At 45.0% G+C, this 25,490-nt stretch overlaps 1 protein-coding gene across 2 annotated transcripts in view; it reads left to right on the top strand.

Annotated features, from left to right (window-relative positions):
- Window positions 1–25,490, top strand: part of TMCC2 (transmembrane and coiled-coil domain family 2) — a 521,381-nt gene that overhangs the window by 323,199 nt on the left and 172,692 nt on the right. For both annotated transcript variants that reach the window (XR_013594933.1, XM_078644625.1), the window contains exon 3: window positions 6,806–7,740. Coding sequence is in view for 1 of the 2 variants with exons in the window: in XM_078644625.1 (XP_078500751.1) it covers window positions 6,806–7,740 (935 nt within the window). In the remaining variant the exon portion in view is untranslated. The remainder of the gene's footprint in view (window positions 1–6,805; window positions 7,741–25,490) is intronic.

Raw genomic sequence — 25,490 nt, 5'->3', positions numbered from 1 at the left:
CCCCGTCCCTGAGCCTTGTAAAGCCCAGGGCCTTTAAAAAAAAAAAATAGGAAAGGGGCCACACAGCACCCCTCCCCAAGCCTTGATAGTACCTTAGGACCCCATCCCCCAGGGCCACTAATTAAAATTAAAAGGAGGGGGGCATGTGTCCCCCATCTCCAGGCCGATTTTGGCCCCGGGGACCCCTTCCCTCATGGCCCTGCGAATTTCTTCAGGGGGAAGTAGTCACAGGGTGCCCCTCCAGGGCCCCTTTTAGCCCCTACCCCCTGGTGCATTCTTTTGGTGTAGGGGGCAGCTGGCACCCCCTCTCCAGGCCCATTTTCTCCGGGAACCCCATCCCCGGGAGCCAGGGCATGGCATCATATGCACAGAAAAGGAGAGCATGCAGCCCCCCTCCCCACGCCAATTTCGAGCCACGAAACCCCAATCCCAGGGGGCCCGGCCAACAAAGGGTGGTTGCCCTGGTGCCCACCTAGGGCACCCGCCACACTGTCGTTTGGGACCACGCTACGTACTTGGATGGGCACCTCAAGACATAGCACAGGAGCTGGCCCTAAGGGATGGGGTCCCCATGGCCATTAATGGCTCAAGGAAGGGTGGGCCGCATGGCCCCCTCTACTCTTTGCATACATGGCTGGGCCCAGGGCTGAGCATGGCCTGGAGAGGGGACCACATGCCCCCTCCCTTTACAACACAGTGGAGCCCTGGGAGATGGGGTCACAGGGCTGAAAACAGCCCGGGAGGGGGGTTGCATGCCCCCTGTCCCACTTCAGTACATGGCCAGTCCCCGGGCCTAAAATGGGTGTGCCTACCTCCACTACACAGATATCCCCTGGGGCTGAAAACGGCTCAAGGAGGTTAGCACCTTGTCCACCTTTCCCTTCACCACAGGGCCGGTGCCTTGGGTGAAGGGGTCCCTTCTACATGCACCATCCTCCCCTGAATATAAATATATTTCTTCCCCTGGGCCTGGTCCACCCTGGGGGCTTAAAAACAAAAACATTTGGGAGACCACGCTTGTTTTTCCTTCACATTTTCCCACGGTTTTGCAGATACTCCGTGAATTTGTGGCACTTTAAAAAAAAAAAAGGTTTTGGCCCAGGTTGGAGTCCCTCTGGGACCCCACCACCAGGCCTAGGGGATCAGGGTATTCCTACTCTGCCCCCTTGTGTCTTTTGTTGCATTTTTTTAAGACTCTGGACGGAGTACTAAGATGGCTGCCACCACTTCCTGTTTAAGGTTGTGGAAGCCAATCAGATCTCAATTTGAGATATGTCAGCATCCGTGGAGCCTACGCGTCCCTAGATATACAACGTTTATGAGCATTGATTGCTCAAAAACTACTGAACGAATTTTCACCAAAGCACAAAAAGTTATCCGTGGCTGGAGTGACGTCTGCGTCACAAATATAGGCGCCACTTCAGCGCACTGATGTCAGTTCTTTTCTTTCCGCGCCAGTCAAGCGCTGATCCATGAAGAGACCTACCCTCTGTCACTTTTTGACAGGATTATTTAATCTTTTTGTCTATGGTGTGTAGGCATACAATGTCTAGGTAAACAATGTCTAGAAGGTCTTCAGGGTTCAAACCGTGCGACGCCTGTCACCTCGCCATGTCAGTGACAGACCCACATTTGGTTTGTCTCTGGTGTCTGGAGTGTGACAACGACTCAGTCGTGCTTCGATTGCCGCTCCATGGCTCCAAAGGCTTTGAGGGAGTGGACCCTAAAGCTGCTTACTGCCCAACAGGCGACACCAAGTTGCTTGACTCTTGAAGTTTATGTTCCCAGTCAAGAGGAAGGTCCCTGCCCCACTCCAGGAGTCCCAAGTCCTTTTCATCCCACTCGAAATTGTCAGGCCATTCATGTAAGAGGCACAAAAACACAAGAAGTGGAAGCATGCTTCGACTTCTCCCCATCCATCGGCTGATGTGATGGGGGAGCCTCAAAGTTCAAGGCCTCCTTCTCCGAAACCTGTGCCTGCCCAATGTTCTGGGAGCTGGAGCAACCCCCACCCAACTTATAGACTTTTATGAGGCTAGGCACATACTTCTTGGGAGGCCTGACCCCACTGGCGCGCCATAGGGCCCCGCAGGGCCAGAGGGGACCAGAGGCCAGAGGGGACCCCATCAGAATCCTCACTAGCAGCTCCGGCCCTAGTGGCAGTTGCCCCTTATGGATCCAGACTGGCGCTGGTCGTGCCATTGCGACCTTCCCAGGCGCGGCCCCAACTATGCTCTCAACGCCACTGGCAGTGTCATCCCCATTCTGATCCCCAGCGACCCAGAACCCGTACAGCAGCTACCGACACCGATTCTGGCGGGAAACATCCTTTACCACGCGGATTTTACTCCGCGTGGCCTTTACAACGCGTCCCTTATAACGCAAGTGTTACCACGACTTGCGCTGGAGGGCGCTAAAGGATTAAAAATAGTAAATTTATTATCCCAACACCTTCCCTAGTGTCCACGGGAACTGGTGTTAGAATAGTAAATTATACTATTAGAAATCCGCACCCCCAACGCAAGTCGTGGTAACGACTTGCGTTGTAAGGGACGCAGTGTAAAGGGATGCATTGTGACGGTACGCGTCGTACCGTCATACATCCATTCTGGCACCTATAGGACCTACTGGTCCTTTCCTGAGCTTTATTCTGAAGGACTAGAAGTGGGAGAAGACTGAGAGGGGTCGTTGGACCCTTTAGAAGACCAGCCTGATGAGGACATGGACTGTTATGTGGAACTGGATACTTCTCCAGATACTGGCATGCTTTCTCCCACTACCGTTGCAACAGAGGAGGGAGCGTCTTATGCTATGGTGGTGCGAGAGGCGGCTGAGGTCCTTGGCCTTCAGCTTCCTTCAGTGGCGGTCAAGACTAACATCTTCACGGAGGTGCTACAGCCAGGCGTTTCCTCTTCGGAACCAGTGCTCCCCTTTAATGAAGCCCTCACAGACATCCTACTGGAAAACGGGGGCTCCTGTGAATGGGACAATTGCCTGCTGCCACCACCCTGCTTTGGGCAACCCAAATTACCTCACTACCCCCCTACCTAAGACAGCTTGGTAGTCCAAGCATCTACGTCCCACGGTGCACTCCCTTCTCCTCCCCCAAATAGGGAATCAAAGAGGGTGGATGGTTCGGGCAAGAATTTGTTTTTCTTCTTCCAGCCTTGCATTGCCGTTGGTGAACACCACATGCTTATTTGGCCGTTATTCTCACACTCTGTGGAAAACGGTTGCACAAGTGCTGCCACAGGTCCCAGAGGAGGCCCAGGCCATCCTTTCCCAAGTAGTGTCAGATGGGAGAGATGAGGCAAAGTTCGCCATTCAGTGTGGTTTAGCTGGGCAGAGCAATTTCGGTTTCTGTCAGATGCCACGCCTGACTGAGAACATCTGGCTTTTCAGGACAAATCCAGGCCTTGTAATCTGTGAGGTCTTAAACAGTGCAGGGCAGAGCGCAAGGTATAGTTATCTCTGCTATCTATAACTGGTGAATTTCTGCGTTTTTTTTGTTAATTGACATATTCATCGAACTAAAACGTTACTATAACCTTTGCTTTTTTCAGTTGAGAGGGAAATTATATATATGTATGTATATATAAATATATACTCTTCCAAAAAGCTTTATCCTCGAACGTAGGCGCACACAACAGCAGGTTTGACTTTTTAATTCAGACTGTCGCAAGCACAGCTCTTGGTCACCAGAAACATCAGGCCAGACGCATTTTGGGCTTCCGAGCCCTTGATCACTGGCCAATATCACGAACAGCGAATATGTTGCAGGACACTAATTACTGCATTGAGATACATAAGTTCGCCCCCAAAGTGGGCCTCCTGTGAGTCTCAGTGCATTCTGGTAAGTATAGTCCGCAGCACAATCTCGCCCCCCAGTGGGTTCGTTGGTTTTTGAGATGCTAATATACAAATTTCAGTGCCCTCCAGAGGGCTCACTCGTGCTCCATTTAACCAGCTCGCAGCAGTATGTCCTTTCACCTGTTGTTGCCGCTCTTGACTACAATCCCGTCACAGGAGACCCGCTCTTTCTCGTGGTGGTACAGTCTTCACGGCTGGACGGGCGTCTCAATTTTGAAAAAGCTTTATCCTCGAACGAAGGTGCTCAAAACAGCAGGTTTGACTTTCTAATTTAGACTGTCGCAAGCACAGCTCTTGGTCATCAGAAACATGAGGCCAAACACGTTTCTGGCTTCCCAGCCCTTGATCACTGGCCAACATCACGAACAGCGAAAATGTTGTTAGGACACTAATTACCTAATTGAAATACATAATAAGTCCTCCCCCAAGTTGGCCTCCTGTGAGCATTCTAGTAAAATGCTTGACATCAGTAATTGATTTCCAATCCTCTTAAAGAGTACACATGCAAGTACATGAAAGACATTTTTAATAAAAATAAACACCTTGTTGAAGAAAATATTAATGCACATATGTTATGAGTATATCATCACTGTGCATTTGTTTGATCACTTGAGTGCCAAGCTTAGACTGTTTCTTGATTTCTAATGAGATGTTGCTTATATATCTTCCATATTTTAGGGACCATGGTTACCAGGGTTGTGAAGGTAGGATTCACGCTCTGACATATCTGTACTTTATCCTTACCTTTTTTGGTATAAGGAATAGAGATAGGGATCCCCGTTGGCCTTGCCGAATGCCCCTGACCAGCACTGGCATGCATGTAGGCAGAAACATGTTGGCTTAATCATCGTATCTACTTGCCATCTCAATTTGTTGGTTTTAGTTGTACCTAAGGTGCCCATTATTAAAGGTATTACCCTGGGTTTTCCTTAAAGTTGAGTCCACGCTGGTAGTACCATGACACGAGGGTGGGATGAGGTTGCCAATGATATGCATGCCACAAAACTTGGTGAGGCTTTCTCCTCCAATCTAATTGGCACTGTTCTTTAAGGTAGATCCCCTCGTGACCCCATGTGGTTTTTTTCAAGCTTTGGTCATAAATTAAGTCTTATGGGCTAAAAAGTGTGTTATACTATTAGCAATTGCACCTTTGATGTGGTTACCTTGTTTGACACATGCACACATGTGGTACCATACTGCAAAAGCTCTGACTTAATAGCTAGAGAAGCAGTTTTCAGTAGACTATCTGTACGTTTCTAAGGATAAAGAGCTTTCAGCTGAGGAGTCATCTTATGGGTACTTTATAATTTTGTGTGCACAGTAACGTAGCTTGAATGCCGTTGACCCTGGTGCAAGCAAGGAAAATGGCTCAGTTTACTGCTGTTGTGGGGCTAAAATATAGAAATTGTTAATGTTCTGGGACCGGTGTCACAGCACCTGCTGCTCCGGTGGTAGTTAAGCCCCTGTCTGTGTATCTCTTCAGTACATTGGGCAGGAATTGAAGGTATATGCCCAAAAAGCACTGCAAATCGAAATATAAAAGGGTAACTGTGAATAATAAAAATGTGTTTTACCAAGTGTTCTGATTGACAACAAGTAGACAAGGAGAGCGAAGGTCAACGTGTCTATAATGTCACTAAGAACCCTGAATTGAAAAGTGAAAAGCATCCTCTTTATTGACAGTTGCCTACAATTTGTATTATTCATGCCAAATCTACTGGCTCTGTTTAGGTCAGCAGCACATGGGTAGAAGAATCATATTGAGCCATGCATGCATGGTGAATGTGCCCTCCCCACCCCATGCTAAATGTAATTTATAAATTGCACATGGTGTCTTGTTATTCAACCCAACCACACACTAGCCATTGCACCATTTCCCTCATCTCCCCAACCAAATTGAATAATAATAAAATCTGACATCCGACCACCCTTCCACACCACCCTCGATATTCCCCCACATTTTCAAATATTCAAAAATGAGATACCTGGTATCCCACCACTCACGGTCACCTAAATATTTAACATTGCTTAGGGTTCTGCCACCTGCCTCAGCACTGCCTTTCACTCCTCTGCCCATGTGTGAAACATTTTCTGGTGAAGTAACACACACCAAAGCACTTTTGGCATTGCCCTTACCTCTCCCTCTGTCCCTTGCCCAAACATTTAAAATGTTGTGGTGTCCTGCCTCTGCCCAACCACCCTCTGGGCTCACCTCCCCTTAGCCAAAGCTGTGCTCTTGAGAGGAAAACTTGCTTCTAGGTAGCAGCGGTTCTGTGTGAGCCTGTTTTCAATGTGGACAACAGTTCCCTGTTATTGTGTATGTTTTTGCAGACCCACTGGTAACGGTCCCCATTAGTGAAACTAATAGCCAAAATGGTTATAGTTATCAGGGAAATCAACAGTAAAAATTGACCCACCAGGCCACAAAGCAAGGACCGCAAATGCTAAATAACTGGCACATGTACTGATTCGTCAAATCAGCCCATTGGACACTGCCTGATTCATCTATAGGCCAGTTGGACCCTGCTGCAGCAGAATGGTATGTTGTGTCTGAACTTAAATACACTACCCAAGTCATGATGGGCATTGTATAAAGGATAGTACTGGAGTGCCACTTGGTATTTCAGGTAAAAAAAAATGGAAGACACTGTCAAAGGCTTGTGAATATTTCACTTGTAAGATATTATTGGATTTTTGCATTTCTGAATTGAGCTGGGTTTGGCATAGACGAATACAGCAGTGACAGTACCAGAATATCGATTGCCTACCAGTCTTGATAAAGCTGTGTGTGGCATTATGTTACTGGGGCATTGAAGTTCAGGGGTTTGAGGCATTGTCAAAGCTCTATCAGAGTCTTACACTTTGATGCTACTTCACCTAGATCAGGAGTGATGTATTTATGCACAGAAGACATTTACTTTTTCTTTATTTTCAGATTGATAAAGGAGACGTGAACACACTTGGTCTACCTCCAAACACCACTCATGGCGGATCTGATGGCAACATCAGCCTGGATGTCCCCGACTACGTGCCTGATCCACAGAGGGCAAAGGCCGCCATTGAACATCTTCACCAGAAGATTCTCAAGATCACCGAGCAGATTAAGGTGGAGCAAGAAGCCCGGGATGACAATGTAGCAGAATACCTGAAGCTGGCCAACAATGCAGACAAGCAGCAAGCTTCTCGCATCAAACAGGTCTTTGAGAAGAAGAATCAGAAATCTGCTCAGACTATCGCTCAACTGCACAAGAAGCTGGAACATTATCACAAGAAGTTGAAGGAGATCGAACAGAATGGGATCTCCCGGCAGCACAAGGGTGTGCTCCGGGATATGCATCAGGGCCTCAAGGGCGTGGGAGCCAATGTTCGAGCTGGCATCAGCGGTTTTGGTGGTGGAGTGGTAGAGGGTGTTAAGGGGGGACTCTCAGGGCTGTCACAGGTTACCCATACTGCCGTTGTCTCCAAACCCCGTGAGTTTGCCAGCCTAATCAGGAACAAATTTGGTAGTGCAGATAACATTGCACACATGAAAGACATGTTGGAGGACCCTCATCCAGAGGAAGCCTCAAGGACCTTGAGTGGGAGTGCCACATTGGTATCAAGTCCAAAGTATGGCAGTGACGATGAATGCTCCAGTGCCACCTCGGGATCTGCAGTGGGCAGCAACTCGGGAGCAGGACCTGGGGGAATGGGAAGCCCTAAATCTAACACTTTAGACAGTCATCAAATTAACTTTGACACCCTCTTGGAAGAGCTGCGAGAGATCAAAGACAGCCAGTCACATTTAGAGGACTCCATGGAGGACCTGAAGGCCCAGCTTCAGAGAGACTACACATATATGACACAGTGTTTGCAGGAGGAACGTTATAGGTAAGGAAAATGCATGTGTGAACACTTGAGCTCTACTTTTAATCCGTAATGCAGAAACATTCTGGGCTGAGGAGTATCCCGTGTCAGATGCCATAAAATAATCTCACCTGATGAAATCAGACACCGAGGTGTTCTGAATGTATTCAGTGCAGTAATTATGTCCTATTCACCCAGCTCTTTAACTGGTAAGGCAGTCATCTCTTAGACAAATAATATCTGCCTGCTGGCTTGATCACAGTCTTACAGACACATAGATATGTTCTCTTAGATTGCTTAAAGAATCATAACACTACAGATAAATTCACACAATATCAATTACTGTTCAGTAATTGTTCAGATAATGACAGCCCTGTATACACATTCACACATGATCTCAGTGACTGATTATGCTATCTTCCCTGCAGATACAAGCACATGCTCACAGAAGACCTCAGTGTTATGTTGAAGAGTATTTGTTAAATGCTACTTACAGCCGAATGTCTGATAGTGCTAGAGCCTAACAAAAGGAAAAGATAAGAGGCAGAATTATGACAAATAAAGATGAGTTTTAATAATTTTTCCAACAGAAAGGTGTCGTCTCAGCCCAATAGAAAGTTCATTCTAGTTCTTGAAGGCCAGAACCATGAAAGATTTGGTTTGTCTAAATCAAGGAACCAGAAGAAGATTTACTTGAGCAGATTGAAAATGGTGTGTAGTGTTACATTGATTGAGAAGTCTCTTTTTGATCAAATTGGGAGCCAAAATGTATCAACATTTACAGATGATAGAGAGACAGAGAATCGTTTTTTGAATAAGAAATCATGAAGCTTGGACAAGGTAGGCTTTGCTGAAGTACAGTGGAAATGTTATACAATTGACCTAGCAGCCCGAATCTGAATAGTTTGGTGTCTAGACTGTTGCTGTTTGGAGATGCCAAGGTAATGAGAACTGCCCTAATTGGGCCGATAACCAAATGTACTCCAACTATTGTTTTCCTGTCTTTGAGAGATTGGAAAGTAAGGATGGGTCTAAGCTTGTGTAGGAAAAAGGAACAGGTTAAGTCAGCACAGGAAATCTGGATATCCATTTTCAGTTTAGAATCAAATTTTAAGTTGAGTCTTTTTACTTATGATTGAGGCTCAATGGGAGGTCCTAAGGCAGAAGGCCAGGGGACAGCAAACCAAGAGTCAGATTATTTGCCTGTTAGAAGAATCTCGGTTTTCTCTATGCTTATTTTGAGCCAGTTTGTATCAATCCAATGTTTGATCTTATTATGACAATCTGGAAATGCTGTTTTTGGAACACTATGGACCCGTTAGACAGGAAACAAGCTGAGCGTGTTCAGCATAAGGATAGAATGAACAGCCATAATTTCTGATGATCATAAGCAGGGTGAAAGATTAGAGCTCTGAGGCACCCCAGCTTTTATCGACGAAGGGGTGAGAAAGTTATTTAACATTACCCTTTGGGTGTGATTATCTAGAAAATATTTCTACTGTGTTAAGACAGTTCCTAGTTTCCTGCATCCGGACAATCTGGGAATTAAAAAATTGTGGTCCATAGGGTCGAAGGCTACTGAAAGGCCGGTAAAATTAGGACACTGGTGAAATTAGTGTTGGCAGCTATCAGCCGATCATCCTGAAAGACAATGAATACAGATTCTTTACTTCTGTAAGAACGAAAGCCAACCTGAAATTCATCTAGCAGTGAATTCCTTGATAGATGCATAGTTGTTACGTCACAATATTTTCAAGAATTTTACAGCAGCAGGAACTAATTTAATTAGACAGTAGGTAGCAGAGTCTTATGGGCAAGAATTGTTTTATTTAAGTAAAGGCTTAACAACGCCTTACTTCAACTCCATAGGAACAATTCCAAATTGTAATGATGGATTAATAATTTGTTCTACTGCTTTAGTGAGTTTATGGACATCCTTATGGATTATTGTGGAGAGCCTCAATTACAGACTTAAGTGTATTCAGAAAAATCATTAAGGGAAGGAGAATTAAATTTGCCAAAATGATGAGAGGAAGCATTAGATGAGTTAATGGTACTTGACTCAGTGGAAAGAATAGAGAGGTTTCTTTGCTTACACATGTAATGTGAGTTATAGACCTGCTATGTAAAATTGAAGTGAACATTTGGTTAATCTTTTGTCAGGAAAAAACAGAGTTGATCAAAAAAGTATTAGAAAATCCTATTAGCAGAGGTAGTCGTGGGGATATGGGACAGCTTCTTTTTTTATTTTTTTTATTGTCCAATGCACAGTATGCACTGCCCCCACCCCTATGTTTGCAAAAGAACACATTTGGCAAATTCATCAAGGACAAAAAATTATACACAGAAGAACACCTAAAATATGAACGAAGACTAGAAGGGCTGCAAGGTTAAGAAAAAGAGAGAGAAAGGAGAAAAAGAGCCGAAGGAAGATAAACAGAGAAAAGAGTTAATCAGACTGTGCTGGCTAAGTGGTGAGAGGTCCCCAAATATCTAGACCCTTTTTCCTCCTTTAGCGACCTTTCTTGACATATAGAGCTTTTTCAAGATGATAAGTTGCCATTAGCCTAGCTAGCCACTGGGAGAAGGGGGGTGGGTCAGCCCCAATCCAAGCTGAGGCTACACAAATCCTCCAAACTGTCATGGCTACGAATACCAATGCCCCTCCTTTTGTCCTACTAAACTCTTCACATGTCTCTAGCATGATTGTCGTGGGGGTTAGTACAAATGCCTGAGGCATAACCTTTCCCAGAAATTCCTGTATTCTAAGAAGGACAGGGGATAGCTTTTGACAGGTGGCAAACATGTGGATAGAGTCGGCGCCAAATTCAGAGCACCGTGGACAGTCAGTCCCCTTACCCGTTCCCCATTTGGCGATTTTACTAGGTGTTATATATAGAAAGAAGGTGCTCTTAAAGTGCTGAACCTGTAAGTTTGCTGACAACAAGTCACTTTGGGAGAGTTCAAGTGATTTAAAAAACAAGCTATGTGGCGCCTCTAGTTTCGAGTACCACTTGTCCGCTATCCTGGGGAGATCGTCTGGGGTTTCGGCGTTTAAGGCAGCATAGATAGAACCTATTTGTGGCGTTACTGGAGTTCGTAGACGATTGATAAATGTGACTTCCGAAAACCCGGCGTGTTCCCCAGCCTTTCGTGAAAGAAAGTCATAAATAGCTAGGTATTTGAAGGCGTCTTGATGTTTTAAGCCATATTTGTTTTGTAAGTCAGCAAAGGTACTAATTCTTTCATTTAAGATTAAGTCTCCTAGTTTTAAAATCCCAGCTTTATGCCATTCTGCTAAGTAGCTTCGGCCAAAAATGGCGGGTAAGTTGCAGTTCAAGCTGATAGGGGTATAGTGGTTGAGCCTTCCAAGACCATAGATTATATTACCAAACACCTTAAAAGAATTCATCAGTGTCTTAAACCAGACCCGCTTGTAGTACCCAAAGGATACCTGCCTAAAGAGACAGCTGGGAGACTCCTCTCCGAACAGGAGCCAAAATGGAGAGGGCAGACCGGTTGCAGGAGTAAGAGAGTGTCCCGAAATTAAATCGGTGCTATACTGCAGAACTGACGCCCAATAATAGTGTACTATATTGGGCAATGCCCAGCCACCCCGCTCTTTAGGAAGTGACAGTTGTCTTAGGGCCCGTCTTGGTTGCGCGTAAGCCCAAATGAACTGTGTAAAAATTTGCTGAAATTTCAGTAACTGTGCCTTGCTAAATTCCAGTGGGATGGAGCGAAAGTAATAGAGTAGATTTGGAAAATAAGTCATTTTAATTACATTGTATCTTCCCACAAGTGTCAGATGCAGTTGTCGATTAATTTAAGGGCTCTTTTTGTTTCGGACGCCAAAGGAGCTAAGTTCTCTGTTACAATTTCATCTAAGTTGGCTGTTATTGTCACCCCCAGGTATTTGGCCTTTGCAACTACCCGGCTGTTGTTCCATTTAACTTCCCTGTTAATTATTATTTGTGTTTTGTTATTGTTTAATGCATACCCCGAGATTCTTCCAAATGCCTGTGCTTCTGATTCTAGTGCCAAAATAGCACTTTCAGGATCAGGGGTGGTGATGGCCAGATCATCAGCGTACACCATGATCTTGGTGTTAACTCCCTGTGTTCTCACTGCCAGAACTGCCGAGTTTTTTTTAATTTTCTTTCTTAGGGGATCTATGTAGAGGGCAAAAAGCAAAGTGGAGCAGGGACATCCTTGCCTTGTGCCCAGCGAGATGTTAAAGTTCTCAGAAAGCCTCCCGTTTATCACTACACAGGCCGTCCGGTACTGATATTGAGCCTGAACTGCCTGCGTGAGCCTAGGACCAAAGCCCATCCTGTTTATGCCACTCCACAGGAACCGCCAGGAGACCCGGTCAAATGCTTTTTCAGCGTCTAACAGGATCAGGGACATCGGGTCTCCTGACACCTGCGCTGCATCAAATAGAGTGATAGCCCTCCATATATGCTCGGTAGTGCTCTTTTTTGGAATAAAACTATGCTGCCATTCTGACACCAGGGATTCTATTACCGCAGATAATCTTATTGCGAGCATTTTGGAATAAACCTTGGAGTCAAAGTTTATTAGGGTAATAGGCCTGTATGAGCCGATTTCTAAGGGCGACTTATCCTTTTTAGGAAATATGGAGATTTTAGCGTTGGACCAGGAGGCAGGGGGGAACCTCCATTGAATATAGCAGTTACTACGTCAAGAAAGATGGATTTTATTTGGGGTGCAAATATCTTGTAAAATTCCACAGGAATACCTTCTATTCCTGCAGCTTTACCGTCAGGCAGGGTAGCTAGGGCAGCTGAAATATCGTCCCAGGTTGGTGTAGCCTCCAACTGTGCACAATCGCCCGGGTTAAGAGCCTGAGTTCTTAGTCATGCATGTAACTAGTAGTTTCAAGTTCATATAGTTCAGCTGGCTGATTATTTTCTTCTGAGTATAACGCTGCATAGAAGTCTTGAAAGCCCTCTTGGATCTTAATAGGGTCACTGATCTCTACCCCTGTTGGTAATCGAATTGTGCATATTTCGCTGTTTACGGCTTGTTGCCTAGTTTTGACAGCAAGATGGTGGCCAATGCTGTGGCTACACTCATAATGTGTTTCACGCGTAGCTGGCCATTTAGCTGCTGTTTTTTCTGCGAATACTGCCCCTATTTCTGCCTTAATGAGTGTAACTTTGGCCTGAATGTTCTCAGTCTCCACTCCACTTTGGACCCTTTAAACTAGTGTGGTTTCTGCTTTTTTTTAGCTTTTCCTGTAAATCAGTAATTAGTTGTTTTTATTTTTTATTTTTCCTGATTGAAAATCTTAGAGTTTCAACCCGGATACCCGCTTTTAGTGTGTCCCACACTATTATGTCAGAGGCAGATCACAGGTTTACTTCAAGAAATCCCTGAAACCAGGCTTGCATATGAGCTCGGTAGCCAGCATCTTGTAAGAGTGCTTTCTCGAAGCTCCACCTTGGAATCTCCTTCCAGTTCTCAAGCCCCCCTATATTCAGGATAAGTGGAGTATGGTCTGACATGAAGCGTGGAGCTATGTCTATGGTTCATTTGCCTAGTAGGGAAGACGAGATCAGGAAGTAGTCTAACCTAGCAAATGTTCGGTGCGGAAACGAGAAATAGGTGTATCCGGGTTGGGAGGAGTTGAGTTTAGACCAAACGTCGCTAAGCCCATGGGTTTGTGCTAAATTGGTTTGTGCGTGATACACCAAGGGTTTTCTACCTTTATAGCCCCATTTGCTCCCTATTTCCCGGTCATGTGGCAGGTTTATGTTAAGGTCGCCACATAAGATTATTGGAGTAGGCCAGTGAGCTAGCTCCCAATAAATCAGATTAATGATACCTGGATCGTCAGCGTTGCTACCATAAATGGAACATGTAGTGAAGGGGGGGCCTGTGGGCAGGTGACTTTCCGCGATCACCCATCTACCAAGTGAGTCAGATTTAATGAGTGGATTCTAAATGGGTAATTTCTTTTCAGCCAAGATTCCTACCCCCTATATTTTAGCACCCTGTGTGGTAGCTCCAATGATTTTATACCCTAAAAAATTCAGGAGGTGCTTCTGTAATCCCTCTAAGTGTGTCTCCTGGAGACATATGATGTCGCCCCCTAGAGACCGTAGCCCTTGTGCAACTTTTTGCCTTTTCCTTGCATCGTTTAACCAACAAATATTGGCAGAGATAAATCTGAGAGCCCCTTTTTTAGCCATTAAAGTATTTTAAAAGAAGAACTGACTGATAGTCTCTTGAGCCAACTGGCTCTCCCCTTCTTTTTTTTTCTTCTCTTTCCAAGTATATCTTAACCTTGCCTATTGTGTATGTGAAAAAATATGTAAATAAGTGTCAGAAAAAGAGTGTCCCTGATTCCTGTTGCATCCCCTCGAATGCCCCTCCACCCGTCCCACCCCCCCTTTGTTCTCAGAGCAATCAGATACTACCTGAGTGATGGTAGTCATTAGTGTAGTTCAGCCGCCAACCACACCTTTGAAAGTTTAAAATTTAGTACAGCTAGGTTCCCCCTTTTTTTTTGTTGATCATATTAGTAAGGTATGCTAGTACATCACCGGGTCACAAAGGTTTGAGCCTTGCAGAAACATAAATTATTCTGAGGGAGAGGCCCAAGAGTTTGACAGGTGTAAAGGTACAAAGGTACATAGGTATAGTGGTACAAAAGATAGTACAAAATAGTTAAATGCCAATGCACGCATTCCCTTTGGACTCTTTATCTAGGACCCTTTTTAGACTTCATCTCCTCTAGGTACTCCCCGGCTTTAATTTCCGACAAAAATATCTTGGATCCCCCATTAAAGATAACTTTAAATCTAGCAGGGTTCATGAGATAGGATTCTGCTCCCAGCTTCTGAAATGGAGAGATTAACTGTCTTAAGCGCCATCTTCGCTCAACTGTTTGGTGGCAAAAGTCTGGTTTAGCAAAGAAGTTGATTCCGTTAGCCCCTTTCTTGGAATTTTGGCGGGCTTGATCGTAGATGAGCTGTCTCAGAAGGAAATTCCCAAAATATACCAGGAACACCCTTGGGTGGCCGCCATGTACCCCTGTTGCCATCACGCTACCGCCTTAGGTTGAAGGGAAAGCGGTGGGCCCTCTGTACCTCTCGGTCTCAGTCCCAACCAGAATGCTCAGGGAAAGAATCTTGCAAAAGTTTCACGATGAACCTCCTAGGGTCTTCTCCCTCCTTACCCTCCGGAATACCAAGCAGGCAGAGATTGTTCCTGCGCTGGCGGTTTTCTTGCTCCTCCATTTTTGCCATGATGTCCTCAAGGCAGGCGGTGTTGGCCTCACTTTGCTTTTTAACCGCAGTAGGTTCAGTTTCTAGACATTTAGTGCGCCCCTCGATCATGGAGACCCGGTCACTTATATCAGTACATGTTTTGTTTAGACGTCTGAGGCCTCCTTGCAGATTTTTGGCTGCCCCCTTAGCTGCACGATTATCTGCCCGTACCTCTTCTTGGAACTCTTTTATTGAGGCTAAGATTGATGCCAATGAGGGCTCAGAGGGATCAGAAGTGGCCGGCAAGCTTTTCATCTTATCCCAACCCGATGGCTGTATATCCTCTTCCTCGTCCAGGGGGTAAGACATCTGTGAATCTGAGTAATCCCACTAAAGTTGGCTCCGCCTTTTCCCCTTGCTTCTTCCATTCTTGGTACGCTGCACCGTGCCGGGAGAGCTTCTTAATGATTTTGAACGTTTAGTGTTGCCTATTCCCTGCATGTAAGAGATGGTGAGAATAATATGTTAATTGGCCATATTAATAGAGTTTTTGTAAGTTCGGCTTTGAACGTAGTTTTAAACTCGGGATTGTAGTGAATATTTTCCTTACTCCCTGAAACGCCATTTGTGTGTTTACTTTGTTTTCTTAATTCGAGAAGGGGCAATAGTATTTACAGCTGTACTGTCCCACTTATGGTATTTAGCGTAACTGAAATGGGGCATGTTAAGTCTTCAAGAATATGCAAGCTTATTGACCTATGTTCTAATTAACCTATCAGGGTCAAAGTAGGATACAATCACCTGTTCTCAGAGGAGATCAATGACTGCTAAGTCAATTGTAGACCTGCAGACAATGTCACAGGAAGCTCAATAACGGATGATATAATAATAAACCTGCAAACATTCACTCAAAGCTTTGATCTGTTGGAGATCACTCATTGCTCAGGCAATCAAAGCCTTAGAAACACAATCAGAAATGTGCTCAATGACTGTTAAGGAAATTGTTGTTCTATGTACACAGTCACTAGACCTCAGTGACTATTGAGATGATCTAGTCATGTACCACAACCTCCCGCTTTAGCAACCCCTATTGATTAGAGGCCCAAACTGAATACGTACAGCCACAAGAGGTAAGGAAGGAGATGGATCTGCTGAGAAACAACTTAATGATAAATTACATGGAGAAGAATTTCCAAAAGAGCTCTGACAAAGAAGGATCATGAGAATGGACAACCAGAGAAGAGCACTTTAGAGAAGACCATCTGAGTTGAATATATCCTAGAGAACACTGTCCATTGATAGAGTATCAAAGAGATCATGCCAGATATCCTCCTTCTAAGTAATGCCCTAAGAAAAGGACACCAGTAACATCTCCCTGAGAACCTCAGGCAACTCTTTACACAGATTCCTCCTTGTATTTGGGATCTCAATCCGCAGACTTTAAACTCACCAACCTTGTATATCGCCAGTACATACATCATCTGCCTTTATGAAGTTATGAAGAAGGCTAAGAAAAAGTTGAACATCACATTGTTAGCCCTGTAGTACAGATGTTTATTACATTTGAAACACTACAGACGAACCCACAATGGACACTGATACTTTTTTTGGTTCCTGGCTTACTCAATCACAATTCAATCTACTTGGAGCCAAGGGGGAAGTAAGGAGAGGGCCGCCCCCCACTCAAACCGTTATGAACAACAAAAGGCCCCACCTTAACGACACTATTTTCCTTTTCCGCGTGACTCATCGGGGTATACAATATCCTTTCATCCCCTTCTTCATATGTAATAATTTTTATACACATAGGTCACAGTGTCACGTTTAAAACCAAATACCCAGCATGTTCATTGACCACCACACTTCCCACCTTTCATACAATAGAAAAATGTGGGGAAAGAGAGAGAGCACCTCACGGAAGAACCGCCCCAAGTGGTTACTGGCCAACAATTACCACTTTAACCCACTTATCATCATTGGTAACTCTCTCTCAATCGTGAATAAGAAAGAAAAGAAAAGGGAGAAAAGAAGTGAAACCAACAACTGGTTTCCTTTCTAAAGAGACTCGATCAATAACTCCCACTCAGGCACGAATCCACAAAACACCCCTCGTGAGAAAGAAAAAGTGTAATTCTCAACGTTAAAATTGAGACGCTTGCTAGCCACTCAAGCTTTATTCTGGGCTGCAAACCTCCCAAGTTAAAATTGGTCCTTATTAAACCAAACCTAATGGTGAATTGCCAACATGTTTCGTTGCTAACTCTTATCGCAACTTCATCAGGGCTGTACAGGGGTTGTCTTTTCACTTATTCATTGTGTTTTCCAATTTAACACCTACAGTGGTAGACAATAACACGGGAACATAAAATTAGCCAGCTGTACCTTAACGAGCATGATGAAAGCAAAGAGCTCTAGTGACACTTGGATCATTTAAAACATAATTACCTGGAGGTTGCGAAGTTACAACATACCCACACACCTCCTTTCAGGAACCTCCGTGTCAGCTGATCATGTGTTCCTGCGAAACCCACTGTGGTTCTGGGATTCTGTAAGTATATATATATATAGGAACCTTAAAAGACCAATATATTAGAACCCCGTGCATATATTATGCACATCCAAGGGATCAGGCGTTTTTTTGAAAATGTTTTTTTGTTTCCATAAATTAGCTGGTTAGACTTCCCAGGTTGAAGAAGCCCTAATGATTTGTTTCCGTGACGTCTCAAGGCAGAGATCAAAGACAAGCTTGCTCGAACTACTCACTTCACTTCCTCCGCTGAATTATTAGATCAGGTCTTGTTAATCGGGCACAGGTTGCAAGAAAGAGGAATGAAGGACCTAAGGTGAGAACTTTGTTCACTGTGTTTTTGCCCTTACCCACCAGATTCACTGAGTCACCGATAGAGATAGCTACACCTCACAGAAGGAACTGATGAAGATAGGGCCTTTATCAAAGTCCGGAAAGGCCCTATAAGACCATTTAGGTTTCAGTGAAACAGCAAGTCCTGTCTTCTATAATAGAGTGAGGGGCACATAGCTCTCACCTCCCTTATCATTTTTTGATTATTTGGGATGTTTCAGCTCCTGTTTATTTGCTCTACAAAGAAATACAACCTTGATATGATTCTGGTTCAGTTATTTCGGTGTCTGCCCAACTAATTCCATAACTCAGAATATGCTTGATCAGGTACGGGCCATCAAAGGCTCCCCTTTCTCTTCCGGAATTGGTGACTAATGATGATGACAAGTTATCATAGGAACGCATGAAGAGATGCTTTTATTTGATTTGATAACAAAGCTATTAGGCATACTATGGCTAGAGTGACATGATTCTTATTTGAATTGATCAATCCAAACTATAACCTTTGTTCTTCCAGCTCTGTAAGGATAATTGTTATTCTTCTGGTACTTATTGGTTACCCCCTGAGAGAATAGTGTTGAGGGTGTAACTGTCCCTCCTATAATTGCTTGTTTTCCTTTCTTACCTGGACATTATCATGAATTTTTGGATCTGCCTCTGTTTTCTCTCTAACCTTTCACAGAAAGTTTGACTTTCAATTTCTGTCACACCTAGTGCAGATATACTCAAATTATTCCTTAACTGAACAGGATAAGGGGGTGTTTTTGTGTGCCCAACTAATCTCAATAATTAAGGCCACATATTGATTGTAGGGAACTCAATAAAGTAACCATCAAAGACAGTTGCCCACTACCACTTATCACAGACATCTTGCAGTCAGGACAATGAGCAACAATATTTACAAAGTTGGATATTCAAGGGTCATAGCAGATGACTCAGAGACTCCATTGTTTCTACTTCCTGATCGAGTAATACCTCTTGTTTGTTTAATTTATCAAAGGGTAAGAGATGCCCAAGCTCAGTTGCCTCAGGAAGACTTAAATGCTTTACAGAGTAAAACAAATCGACCTATCATCATTACCTCTATTTCGTTCAACAAACCCACCTATTCCTTCCATGAATCTACTAGTGCAAGTCCTGAGGATGTGCCATTAGACAGTGTTTGCTGGTTATCCACACATGACCTAATCCAACACTATTTTGGTGGCCCTTTGTTCATCGAGATGTCAAATCTTTAAGTCCTGTACAATCTGCGCCCAGGCAAAGGCTATTCATGACAAACCTATTGGATATTTGTAACTTTTGTCTGTATCATCGTAATCCTGTCATCCCCTGTCAAGTGATTTTATTGTGGATTTGGCACCATCAGTTTGGTACTGAGTCATTATGGTCACAGTAGATGTATTTTACAAGATGGCAGATGTTCCCTTTTACATAGTAGTCCCATTGCTGCTAATATTGCCAAGCGATTTCTAACTGATGTGTTATATTTAGATGGTTTGCCTCATGCCATAGTGTCAGACAGAAGACCTCAGTATGTCTTCCGCTTTAGACAATCTGTTTTTTTCTCCCAAACCTTTAGCAGCCTCTGTCTTCTAGTTTCCATCCACATACCAAAGGCCAAATAGAGGGTTTATCAATGTCTTGAGCTGTATTTAAGGTGCTTTTGTATTGCTTCGCAAAGTAACTGGGCTGAAGTTTTGCCTACGGCTAAATACACCTATAGTAATGCCCACTCTGCCACAATAATTTCGCCGTTTTTTCTGTCTCTAAGAATGTTATCTTCATTCATTTTCTACAGCACCTGCAACAACTCCTTTGGCACCTGCCACTTACTGTTTCTTAGAAAAGTTACATTTGGAGAGACAAGTAATAGCCTAAAACCTACTTCAATCTAAGTTGAAAATGAAGTCTAAGATTTACTTTCCCAGAAGTCCTGCTCCAAACAGCCAGTTGGGAAACAGAATTTGATTGTGTTCATGATATCTACCTTTGTGGTAACTACCTGCCAGGTTTCTCTCATGGATCTTTGGTCCAGTTGCCATAGTCAAACAGATAAACTCTGCTGCTTAATGCAACTGCTTACTTACAGGAGGTTTGTGAGAAGTTAACCTGGCATATGATGTCCACTATTCTAGTGGGCACCTTGCACCAGTCTAATCGACCCTTATTGATGGTGGTTGTAAAGTTAACCTTATAGACAAGCTATCCTAGTGGTAGCATGGACCAGCAGTCTTAGGCTAAGACTTCAGAGAGCATGTGAAGCAAGCTGTTTTACCAATTATAATCCCTTGAATACCAAATGAAAGGACAACACACAAGGTATATGTCAAATATATATGTATTTATTCTAAATACAACCCCTCTGCACTCTTTATGAGGTCAGAGGTAAAAGTACATCACAAGTTACTAAATTAGCATACGATAAGTGGCACAAATACAGTTATGCCCTAGTGGTCTCACAAACCATATACTAAAGAAGTGGTATAAGAACCACGTGAGAGTTAGACAGCAGGCCTAGGGCCTGTAGAATCGCTGGGGCTACACTAAACAACCAAAGGTTAGGAAGTAGGAGGCCCTCGGGAGACGCGTGCAGTGTCTAAACCAGTGGTCTTCAAACTTTTTGATGTTGAGACCCCCTTGTCAAACCTTTTTAGGCGTAAAGACCCCCTTCTGACAAAATTTTCTAGAAACGGGTTCTTCTGTTGGATACATCTGCCAGTGGATTCCTCACCTTGTGAATATCCCCTGCGTCAGCAACATTCGGAAATTCTTTGGTAGCTTCGCGCCGACGACGTCACAGAAGCACGGCATCGCGCACGGCTCCGCCTGATGTCACCGACTCCATAATAGGCCCACGTCGGCGTGATGCCATCAGTTCCCTTTTTTCCACGTCGTCGACGCTAACGGTTTTCGAGGGATCCTCTGTAGCTGTTTAGTAACTTTGTTACTGTTGGTTCCTATCAGTGTCTTCTTGCTTCTTTGTCTCCTGTCGAGATGTCCACGAAGAAGACCGGATTCAAGTCGTGCGGAGAATGCGGGAAGATGATGTCGATCACGGACCCGCATGAGGATCGCATCTGGTGCCTGAGCTCGGACCATGATGTTCAAGGGTGTTCTTCCTGTAAGAAGATGAACCCAAAGGCACTTCATGAAAGAGAGGCGAAGCTTCTGGTTGCCAAGGTCAAAGGTAAAAAAGAAAAGAAGTCTTCGAGGTCACGATCGAGGCGGTCGAGATCGAGGTCTCACACGGAGTCGCCGTCGAAGTCATGGTCGGGACATGCTTCTAGATCAACAAAAAAGAAGCACAAGAAGAGGAAGCACGGGTCTCATCATCACTCTGGGAAGGAGTCGTATTCGAGACCAAAGTCGCGAAGTAGGAGACGTCGTAAGGAGTAATCTCCTTCTCCAGTTGTGGATCCGGTAGGTGAGGTTTCGCCTGTGGGGTCGCCGGAGCATTCACCGGCTCCGGTGTCGAATCCCTCTCCGGCGCCGTCTCGATCTGCAGTTCGAGAGGAGGAAGAGACTACCTTACCTGAGGGTTCGCCGACTCCGGTTCACCGACCCGAAGAAGAGGAGACGAATCCGGTGCCTCCTCGAGGGCAACCTGTGGGTCCATACCCTACTTTTCCGGCCCCAGGCCAAGACCCTACACAGTTTTTAAACGCGATGTATGGAGTCTATTCGAGAGCTATGTACCCCTCTGGAGCACCGGCAGGTCCCATGGGTCCATTGGCATACAACCTGGGAGTTCCCCAGACTTATGCTCCAGCTCCGTTTATTCCATTTATGCCGGCTCCGCCTTGGCATTTCTTGGCGCCGCCAAGGTCTTCGACGCTGATACCTTCGTCACCGGCGCCGGTCCGACCTCGAGAGCATCGTCCTGTGCCTCTGGATCCGATCTTGACGCTGGCTCTGGCTCCGTCGGAGTCGATTGCGGATCCGCCGACGCCGCTCTTGAAGGAGAGGTCGAGGCGTGAAGCTCAGCGTCTTATCGAAGAACAAAGGTTCAGAGAGGCTGAGGTCGAAGAAGGTGAGCTGCAGGAGGAGGAATATTTTGATGACCTGAGGGAGGCTAGCGGATTGGAACTATCTCCAGACTGGGAGCTATCCTCGGTTTCAGATGCCCCTTCAAAGGATGTTGCACCATACCATGTGGTCATCAAGAAGGCTGCAGAACTTTTGAATTTAACCCTGCCTACTGCTGAGTTCAAGCCCAATTTGTTGACAGAAGTCCTCCACTCCCCGTCTTCTGTGGTGGAGCCTATGCTTCATTTCAATGAGGCTTTGACTGAACCTATTTTGAGGGTATGGAGTAAGCCTCTTACAGCTCCTGCTGTTGCTAAAGCTGTTGCAAGGAGATACAGGGTGGCGCCTGGTGACGCAGAATTTTTATCCTCGCACCCTTTGCCAGAGAGCTTGGTAATACAGGCAGCCTGTTCAAAGCAGTCTGTGGGGGCTTTCCCTCAGGTGCCTGGGGACAACGAGTCGAAAAAGCAGGACCAAACATCTGCAAGTATGGCCCTTAAGTCAACGAATGCCACATGTCTCTTGGGGAGGTACATACACGCCTTGATGGATTCTGTAAAACAGTTGGCTCCTCAGATTCCGGAAGAGGACAGGAAAAACTTTAATGAGGTGCTGGCTGACACTCAAGCTGCTGCACGTCAAGTCATACAAAGTGGACTAGACACTGCTGACTCGGGGGCGAAGGTTATGGGTACTTCAATTGCCACAAGAAGAGCAGCCTGGTTGAAATCTTCTGAGTTTTCTGCAGACGTCCAAGCTGCTTTGTTAGATCTGCCCTTTGATGGCTCGGGTCTTTTTGGAAAAAAGGCTGATGCAGCTTTGGAGAAATTGAAGGACAGCAGGGCTACAGCCAGGTCTTTGGGGCTGCAGTCCAGAGGAACTGTGAACAAAAGATATAGGGGTTTTGGGAGGTCCTCCTTTGTTCCCTATAAACAGCCTCAACAGCAGCAGCAACAGCAAAATCCGCTATACAGATCGTACAGGGGCAAGCAAAGAGCCTGATTTTGGAAAAGGGGGGTGGTGATGGACAGAGTTTCTGAATGATGCAGAATACTCTTACCAAGTCAATAGGACCAGGGCTGCTTTTCTGCCTAAGGTGGTGACTCCTTTCCATCTAGGGCAGTCTGTTACCCTTCCTTCCTTCTATCCTCCCCCCCCACCCTTCCAAAGAGGAGGAGACACTTCACCGCTTGGACCCTAAGAGGGCGGTGAGCTTCTACCTGGACAGAACCAGAGAATTCAGAGTGGATGACCAGCTCTTTGTAGGATTTGTTGGAGCCAAAAGAGGCAAGGTGGGTCATAAGCGCACACTATCAAGATGGATTGTCTTGTGTATCAAGAAATGCTACTCTCTGGCGGGTAAGGAACCTCCTGAAGGTTTGAGAGCTCACTCGACTAGAGCAAGGTCTACTACATCTGCTTTGTCTAGGGGTGTACCTGTAGAGGACATTTGTAGAGCGGCAACTTGGGCCTCCCTCCACACTTTCACGAAGCATTACTGCTTAGATACCGAAGTGAGGAGGGACAGTCACTTTGCGCGTTCTGTCCTACAGGATATTCTGGTATAGGTGAGTGGACACCCTCCTCCGGGAGTGGGGACTGCTGTGGGAATCTATTCACAAGGTGAGGAATCCACCGGCAGGTGTATCCATCAGAAGAACAAGTTACTTACCTTCGGTAACGCTTTTTTCTGGTGGATACAGTATCTGCCTGTGGATTCCTCACATGCCCACCCGCCTCCCCGTTGCACACTCTTCTATACCTGAATGTATGGCAATGTTTTATTGTATATGTTTTATTTGAAGAAATATTGTTTTTCAAGCATTGTCTTCACACTGTGTGGGTTTCCTTGATTATTTTGTACTGTGTATATACATCTATTGTTGTCGGTCCATCCGTGTGCCTCGAAGGCACGGAAAAAAGGGCCGAACGGATGTCATCACGCCGATGTGGGCCTATTATGGAGTCGGTGACGTCAGGCGGAGCTGCGCGCGATGCCGTGCTTCTGTGACGCCGTCCACGTCGCCGCGCAGCTACAAAAGAATTTCCGAATGTTGCTGACGCAGGGGATATTCACAAGGTGAGGAATCCACAGGCAGATACTATATGCACCAGAAAAAGCGTTATCAAAGGTAAGTAACTTGTTCTTCTCGTCATCAACATATATCGATAAGTATAAATGCCCCGGTTATACCTACCATCTTTTTGCATGTTTCACCTGTTTTTTTCCTTTCTGACCTAGTTTTGACTTTGTTTTTGCTGGTTCAGTGTCTCTGCACACTTCCTCATTGCTGTTCAGTATTAAAGTGCAAGTGCACCTATTATAAATTGTATTATGGATTGGTGTCCCATGATTGGCATGTTTGACTTACTGGTAAGTCCCTAGAAAAGTGCACTGAGGGTGCCAGAACCTGTAAATCAAATGGTGCTGGTGGTCCTGCAGTACTGATTGTGCCACTCACCCAAGTAGCCCTTAAAAGGGTTATCAGACCTGCCACTGCAGTGTCTGCGTGAAGTTTGTAACTGCCATGTCGACCTGGCAAGTGCACCCACTTGCCAAGCACTAATCTTCACTTTTCTTACATGTAAGTCACCCCTAAGGTAGGCCCAAGGTACCCCTGCAGGCAGGGTGCTGTGTATGTTATAGGTAAGACATGTACTGGTGTGTGTGTGACATGTTCTGGTAGTGAATTACAACGTGTTTCATTTTTCACTATAGAAAGGCTATTTGTCTCATAGGATAGAATGGGAGTTTACTTATAACATTATATGAGCATATCCAAACCAAAGGTCATTGAGCGTAGGGGTGTAGCCAAAGGTGTAGATAAAAACAAAGGGCCTTATTTATGAGGAATTGGTGAAGGGCAGCGCTGCAAGTCTTCTTGCGGCACTGCCCAACGCCAATGTGAAAGGGCAGGAATAAACTGTAAATATGAAATACGGTGCATGCCAGTTCTTTTCCCTACACAAATTGCTGCCTAGCACTAACGTAGGCAGAATTGTTTTTGTACGGAAAGAGGCACCTTCCTTCACCAAAACAATCCTGAGGGGCATTTTCCTATATCTGTGAGAGCTGCAGAATGCAGCGTACATGCATGGAAAGAGGAAAAAACGAGGAGAAATTAGAACATTTCTCCTCGTTACGCCTCCACTGGAGAGGCGTCAGTTTTTGGAGCTGTCCCAGGTTTACACGATTTTGTACATATGGGGCAGCATCAAAATCCATGGGCTTTGCGTGGGAACCCCACACAAAGCCCATGGAATACCTCCTTGACGCAGAGTAAAGCAATGCAGTGACTTGTGCTGCTATGTCTTACTGATTACTCCATATGAGGCAATGCAAAGCCATGCAGGGTGACTTTGCACTGCCTCATAGGTATGGTTGAGATGGTTGCGCCACCGGAGCATAAAAAAAAGTGATGCCCTGGCGATGCAAGCCTCTCATAAATAAGCCTAAAATATTCTTACGTTTTTCAGGTATTTCACTTTCAGGTATCTACATATAAAATAATGGGCAGTGTAAATGAAAAATAAATACAATAAGTTATTGCTCAGTGGGAAATGCACTGTAGTACATTATGAAACATCTATTAGTTAATGCACTGCAGAGGTCTGTGTGTAACCAGAGACCCACAGAATTAAATCTT

The sequence above is a fragment of the Lissotriton helveticus genome, chromosome 5_1, assembly GCF_964261635.1.
Source record: "Lissotriton helveticus chromosome 5_1, aLisHel1.1, whole genome shotgun sequence".
Classification (NCBI taxonomy): Eukaryota; Metazoa; Chordata; class Amphibia; order Caudata; family Salamandridae; genus Lissotriton; species Lissotriton helveticus.
Note: the sequence above shows the minus strand (reverse complement) of the source record. Positions and strands in the feature narration are given on the sequence as shown.